The sequence below is a fragment of the Marmota marmota genome, unplaced genomic scaffold (assembly GCF_001458135.2).
Source record: "Marmota marmota marmota unplaced genomic scaffold, marMar, whole genome shotgun sequence".
Lineage (NCBI taxonomy): Eukaryota > Metazoa > Chordata > Mammalia > Rodentia > Sciuridae > Marmota > Marmota marmota.
Window position 1 is genome coordinate 19,767,941 of NW_026000153.1, and position 7,685 is coordinate 19,775,625.

Below are 7,685 nucleotides of genomic sequence, written 5' to 3' on the forward strand. Positions count from 1 at the left end.
CAGGATGTGCCTAAGTGCCTCTCTACCAGCCAGGGTGGTAATTCAAATCACGTGTGAGGATGGCCTCCCATAGGCTACAGTGATGGTCCAAAGCCAGCCCCCAATCATTAGCAACCCCCTCTCTGCATCCACATGCTCAGGGGAGACATTGTGTCAGGTCCCATACAGCAGATGCAGTGTAATACATGGAAGGTAATCAGGATCTTCATGAATCAAAACAATCTGCTTACTGATTTACAATATTATCTCAGATACAAGATGAGAAGACAAATCTGGCCCCAAAAAGTCACCAATAAATAAATAATTAAATCAAAAACACAGTAAGCCCTCAGCTCCCATAAATAGTAACATTCCTTAACACTCAACATTTACTATGCTGGGGCTATATGGTTAGGAATGGGGAGAGTCAGGCAGAGCTCTACACCCCAGTCAGAGGTGACCCCAGGTGCAGGTTGGGACCTAGCTGATGGGAGAGCCATTGCAAGAGGGTTATGATGCTCTACATGACTCCTTTTTCTGTAGACCCTTTACTCCTTTTTCTGTAGACCCTGTTCAGTACAAGAAACCAGACGCCCAGGTTGAGAGAAACCTATGATACAGTCAGAAACTGAAGGCCCAAGGGCCCTCTGTTGGGCCACTGGTGCAAGTTCTGTAGTTCAAAGTGAAGCTATGATAGAAAAAATAATGCTATCCACTGACAGTAACAGCCTTCCCCCAGGAAAGGAGCCCTCTAGGATCAGGCAGGTGTGGCTTCATGGCCTACCTCCACCCCTGGACATCTACTTACCATCTTAGAATCTCAATATCATAACCTATAAAACGAGTTTGCAAAGCGCCAAACAGCATTGTAAGGCACCTCACCTGAATCCTGGCTCGGCAACATGTTCAATAAATGATGACCATTAGTATTAGATATTAATGCTTTGGGATCTGACCATATCTTATTCCATTTGTATTTGTACACACAAGTTTACAAGACATTCAAAAAAAGTAACATGGCTATGAAATATCCATGAAGAAGTCAGAGTCCCCTCTAGCAATGAAAACCCTTAAGAGGTGAGCAATATTGTAATAATCATATTTTACAGAAATAATGTAAAGTAAAAGGAATCTTTGGCAGATTATAACTCCAACAGGTTTTGAATATCATGGCTATGGGCTTAGAGACCAGTCACAAATGTCAGTCATAACTGTCACAGGTGAGGAAGTTATCAGCTTCAAAGTGCAGTAGACCACGTGAAGAGGGCTTGCCAAGGGATCCCCACTCACAGAGGGACTACTCAGAATACTGAGACCTTCCCCACAATCTGCACTGAAAATTGGCATGTTGGCTAGAAAACTTGAAAGGGGAAGACCTGCTCTGAACGTAGGCAGCACCATCCGGTAGGCTGGGGCCCAGATGGAAGAAAGGAGAAGAAAGGTTGTTGAAAGCTCAACTAAAGGCAGGAGGCAGGGATGCTCCAGACAGTACATTGGGATAGAGGCCCTAGCGTCACAAAGACCCAGTGTGGTTCAGGTGGCCAGTACAGTCAGTGTGTTGCTCACATTCTTAAATCTCAACAACTGTGCAAAGCCCGAGTGAAGTACAGGCTGTGAGGATACTTGGATGTCAAACAGGACTCAACAGAAAGGAGTCAGTGGTGTTCACAGGAGGCTGCAGCCTGCAGCTATCTCAGTACTGCCTTGATACCCAGGTTTTATATGGTTTGGTATAGGGATAAGGGACTAAGCTGCCAGGATGATAACAGCTATATGAGTCAGGGTTCTCCGGAGAGACAGAACCAAACCGCCGTGTATGTATGTATGTGTGTGTGTGTGTGTGTGTGTGTGTGTGGTGTTTTCATTTATTTGATTGTCTCACATGATAACAGAGGTTGAAAAATTCCATCTGCATTCTGGAAAGCCAGGGAAGCTAAAGCTACTTAGTACAAGAAACCAGATACCCAGGTTGAGAGAAACCTATGATACAGTCAGAGACTAAAGGCCCAAGGGCCCTCTGTTGGGCCACTGGTGCAAGTCCTGTAGTTCAAAGACCAAAGAACCTGGAGTTTGATGTCCAAGGGCAGGAAAAGTATGCCCACTCAGGAAGGAAGAGCCAGAGAGAAAGATGTTCTCCTTTCTTCCATCTGGGCCCCAGCCTACCTGATGGTGCTGCCTACATTCAGAGCAGGTCTTCCCCTTTCAAGTTTTCTAGCCAACATGCCAATTTTCTGAAATATATTCACAGACATATCTGTAAATATTTACCAGTTCTTACAAGCCAGTCAAGCTGATGCCCAAAGTCAACCTTTAAAGAGTCAACTGACACACTGTCACAGCACTCATGAACAGAAGAGCACTTTCTTCTTTCTGGCTGAATGCTACCTCAGCACAGGATGTGGGACAGAGTGAGATATAAAACAAAAATTGAACTACCTTGGCTTGTACAAGGCTGCCTGGAGCCCTGTGTCAGACCCCATGAGTATCACCTCTGTGAGCAGAGGTGTGCCTGGGTGCCTGGGAAAATCAGAACCAGGGACAGGCAGAGTCCAGTCCCACTGCTGGAAACTCTGCATATCTCACAAAGGACCTTAGGCGAGAGAGCAAGCCACAGCCCTGGCAGCACTAAGCACTTGCTATCTGTGCTTGGGTCAGTGGGTACCCCTACATAACCCACAATAAACACCATTTTCCAGGTTTAATGATGAGATGGAGCTAGGGCATTGACAGCACCTTCCCCACTTAGTCCCTGGACCATGTATTCCCTCTTAGCATGCAGGCAGCCAGGACAGAGTGCCTATGGGTCTGTAATGCTCTCTGCCCTGTTGACACCAGCCAGGATGGCCCAGACAGGTCCACCACCACTGAGTACCACTTACAGAAATTGAATAGATCCTTGTTTCTTTTTTTACTGAACACTTTGCACATATAAAGAATATATTTGTATAAAACTTTGAGTTTTTTTTGGTTTGAAACTATATTTTTCTTTTCATCTCTACCATGCTCCACTTAAGCACCTCCATAGAAGGAAAGAAAAAACAAAAAGTTAGTTCAAAATACACCATGCACCAATTTTCCTGCAGGAAGCCTCCTTTTAGGTAGCACACAATCTCTGCTAGCAGGGATCAGAGTTGCCACAGAAGAGGTGACTTAGCAGCCGACATACCTGGCTCAGGTGTGCAGCCCAATTTGTGGGAAACTATTAATTGATAACATTTTAATTTACAACTTAATTTGAATTTACAACTTAATTTCACTGTTCCAACATTTAAGTCATGTTTTACCAGCTTTTGGGTGAGAATCACTTAGTCAAATAAACCTGTTTATCTGAATTTATTAGCTCTCACCCACTAGATTGGCATTTGGAAAAATTCAACCCACTTTTTTTTTCAGTGTACTTGTTTTTGTGTTACATATACAGAATAACCAAGACCCTGAAGGCTGAGACTGCAAATGGGAAGACCCACAAAGGTGCACTCTGAGCAGTAAGCAGAAATGCTCAAGAAATTCCATTTGCCCCGACTGCATGAATGTCAAGATCTGGCTGCTGAAATGTAAAGACTGGGTCAAGGGGTATTACATCAAGTTCGAAACCTACCTGGCAGCTCTGCACACACATACCCACACTTACCAAAACACACTTCCCTGGCTCGAGGCTCCAGAGGGAACTCTCCGTGTTGATCTTGTGGGTGAGTTTCCCTTCCATGAGAACCCGCTCCCCGCTTTCTTCCAGCATGGCCACACGGATGGAGCCACTACTAAGGACCACTGAGACCTGGAACACAGAAGAAAATTATCTCACCTGTGAGGGTGGTCACTGGTGTGCTGTATGATGGAAAGACAATCATTTCTGGTACACATTTGCATACTATAACACTCATCAGCTTAACTAGGCATCTGTGTAAAGAAAGCCATTCCAAACTAATCCATATCCAGAGCTACCGGCACATTGTCAGTTCCTTCAGGCAAACACAGCAAAAAGTCTTTATCAAACGACAACATCAGGTGCTATGGTGGAAGTTACTAGTTTTCTACCCAAGTCCCATTTACCTTCTCCAGTTGGGGAAACTGATTGTCAGGGTGGAAGGTAAGCAGAGGGGACAGGTGGTGGGTGTTTTCCCTGGCTTCCCTTGGAGGATATAGAAACCCAGCCCTGGACCACAGCATCCAGGACAGTTATACAGCCTTATGCTAGGACTGCTTGCTGTCATGCAAAAGACAAGCACAGCCTCTTTCTCTAAGTCGCTGCATAGCCTGTGACCAAAAGGTCAGCCTTCACCTGGGACAATGAGTCCAGTTACTCTGGTTTGTATTTTGCCTTGGTTCTTTACAAAACCATGTTTTGAGAAGGCTTAGGTTATCCTCCTCCTTCTATGCATGTCCTGAGAAGAAACCAGTTACATGCCTGCCTTGTCCTGGGCACACTCCCTGTCCCACCACCTGTCTCCACACTTGATTGGGAACTACTGGGAACAGGTTCTCTTTACTTCACACCATGTAGCCCAGCCAACACTCTCCAAAGCAGGGTGAATGCCCACAAGAGGTCCTAGGATCAGCAATTGAAGGAGGAAAGAAAACAGAACTCTTCTTTGAATGTTACACTCACTCTTTTTAAATTCTAAAATCTACGTGTTTTATCATGTAAAAATCCTTTTGTAAGAGTAAAGGCTGAGTATCTCTTGTCTGAAATGCTTGGGACCATAAGCATTTCCAATTTTGGAGTTTTTCAGATTTGGGGATATTTCTATAGACACGTCAAGGATTTAGTATCCCTAATCTGAAAATCAGAAATATGAAATTTTTCTATTACAGATGTTCAACCTATATTTGTACAATGTACAGGTTAAATAGAAATTGGCAGAAAGTACTTTTGAAGCATTTTTCTAGTAAGTTTGTGGAATTACAACAGTTTAGAGACTATCTGGCAGGTGCTCATTAAATGCTTAGAAAATGACTGAAAAATAAAATCCTCAAAATTACAGAATTTTCCAAGTGGAGTTTAGTATTTACAAATGAAATGATACTATAGCTTAAGCATAGTTCAAATACCCATGAATACAAAAGAAAAGGGAGTGACCATGTGCAGCGATTGCCCCATCAAGATGCTTCTCAATGAAAGACTATGTGTACATTCAGGGGAGGAGGTGGCAGAAGCGCTGCCCTAGAGGACACAGGACCCCTGGGAAAACTCAGCCACAACATTCCACTTGTGTCAGGCTGCACTGCCAGTTTCAAGTACAGATTCAGAGAGGCATCCTCCCAGGAGGTCCCCTTGGACTAACCTCTCATACAAGTATTCACTGTAGAAAAGACTGTAACCTGTCAGCTCACACCAGAAAATCTTTCTCAACATAAGTACAACATCAGGTGCTACGGTGGAAATTACTAGTTTTCTACCCAAATCCCTCTACTATCTTCAATTAGGGAGACTCTCTCTCAGGCTAAGAAGGTGAGCAGAAGAGACAGGAAGTATGGGCTCGGGATGTGACTCAAGCGGTAACACGCTCGCCTGGCATGTGCGCGGCAGTGGGTTCGATCCTCAGCACCACATACAAATAAAGATGTGTCCACTGAAAAGTAAAAAATAAATATTAAAAAATTCTCTCTCTCTCTCTCTCTCTCTCTCTTTAAAGAGAGAGAGAGAGAGAGAGAGAGAGAGAGAGAGAGACAGGAAGTAGGTGTTTCCCCTGACCTCCCCAGAGGCTAAAGGAGCTCAGCCTAGACCATAGCACATGGGAGAGCTGCAGCCCTGTAGAGCAGAATCACACAGCACTGCCCACCTTCTAACAGCAAAAGAACATAAGAAAACATGATGAAGCTCAGCTCATTTCTGGATGAATCTTCATAAATCCTAGGCCAAATCCAGTCTGTGAATTTCTGTGGGTGATGACCAGACCGCAGGTCAAGACTCCCTTAGTACTGGAGTCCCAAGCTCACTTTAACAAATAAATTCTCCTAGCAGCTTTACATGACATGATAATTTCCAACTCTGGGCAAGATTCTCACATGGCCTATCCAGAGGAATGAACTAAATCCTCAAGGGAAAAAAAATCAGACAAGATATACTCGTTGAAAATATCACACCTTGAAAAGAAGGATATCACTCTGACCTGCAGCCTACAGAAATGACATTAACAAAGAACAAAATCTCAGTTAGTAAAAGGAGAAAAAGTGGGAGCTCCTTAGGAGCTCCCATTTTTTTGAGATGTTAACAAACCTATGGAAAATAGAAAAAAGAATGGCAACACGCAATAGATCTACAGAGTCAGGGACAGCTAGGGTCTCCAGCTGGGAGTCAGCAGGCATGGAAGCAAAGGTGAGGTCAGGGACACAGGGGAATAGCTGGGAGCTAGCCCCAGGGAACAGGTGCATGCATGGAAGCCCTGCCAGGAGAGGCAGGATTCCACTGTTTGTCCCATAGCAAAGGATAGCCTTCTTTCAGAAATCCACCAGGTATCTGAGGAGCATGATATGGATATGAATGCCCCAAGTGAAGTCCTATTCATTCAAGCACTGGGACACCCAAGGTCTCAAACCCTGTAAAGTAAAGCTAAGCGGTCTACCAATCAGATGTCATATGGTGGGAAGAACAGATCACTGACACACAACAGAGAAACTGTCAACACTGCCCCACATTCAAGAGAACAGGGAAAAAATTTAAAAGAAAAGAAACAAAAGATTCAGAATCAATGCTGAAGATTCTGAGGGACAGAGTCAACTATAGAAGAAAAAGAAACAAGTTCAGCATCTGTAGATACAATTAATAAAAATAGGGTGAATTTAAGTTGTGGGTAAATTACCTTTGCAAAATGGTATGACATGTAATAGTACTTTCAAACTTCTGAATTCAGCCTAAGCTGAATATTGAGCTATACAGTATATAATGAATAAAATTCAAAAAAAAAGAAAAAGAAATAAAAGAACTATTAGGGGGCATTACAGCTTTTGAAACCAGCAGCATGAATAGAAAAACTTAAAAACAAAGATTACAGAGCTAATTAGAAAAACATTTATTCAAATATTTCAATTTTATATCCTTACAAGATCTGAGAAGATACTGCATCAGTGGAGCCAGGATAAAATATGAAAAAAGAGCTAGTGGGGCTGGGGTTGTAGCTCAGTGGTAGAGTGCTTGCCTAGCATGTGTGAGGCATTAGGTGCAATTCTCAGCACCACATAAAAATAAATAAATAAAATAAAGGTATTGGGCCCATCTACAACTAAAAAATAAATAATAAATAAAAAAGAGATAGTAAACCAAAAAGAAAGAACACAAGAATTAAAAACATAGTGGCTAAAATAAAAATTTCAATAGAAAGGCCATAAGATAAAAGTCAAAGAAATAAAAATAGAGAGGAGAAGGAAGATGGCGGCAAGGGGAGTGCATTGCCCCCGTGTGCTGCTTCACTGTGTGGGAGTATGACAAGTCAGGACGGCTAAAGGATATCTTGTTAGGAATTTCCAGCAGTAGTGGGGTGCTCTGGAACCTGGAGGAAGGATTTCCATCGCACGAGGATCAGCTACGGGGACTCAAACGCGAGAGGTTTGAGGCACGGAGGGTAACACTGCTTATTCAGCAAATCGCCCCGCGGCTAGAGTCTGCAGTGCGCTCTGGGAAACGAGGAGATAGCGACGCAGGGATACAGCGCTGCAGTTTCTGCCAGCCGTGCAAGCACCGTACTCAGGGCTGAATTCTGGGTTCGAGA

At 43.6% G+C, this 7,685-nt stretch overlaps 1 protein-coding gene across 1 annotated transcript in view; it reads right to left on the bottom strand.

The window, feature by feature from the left end:
* Nudcd3 (NudC domain containing 3) overlaps window positions 1–7,685 on the bottom strand; it is a 98,482-nt gene that overhangs the window by 2,676 nt on the left and 88,121 nt on the right. Inside the window, 1 exon segment of the mRNA XM_048786314.1 lies at window positions 3,611–3,754. Coding sequence (XP_048642271.1) covers window positions 3,611–3,754 — 144 coding nt within the window.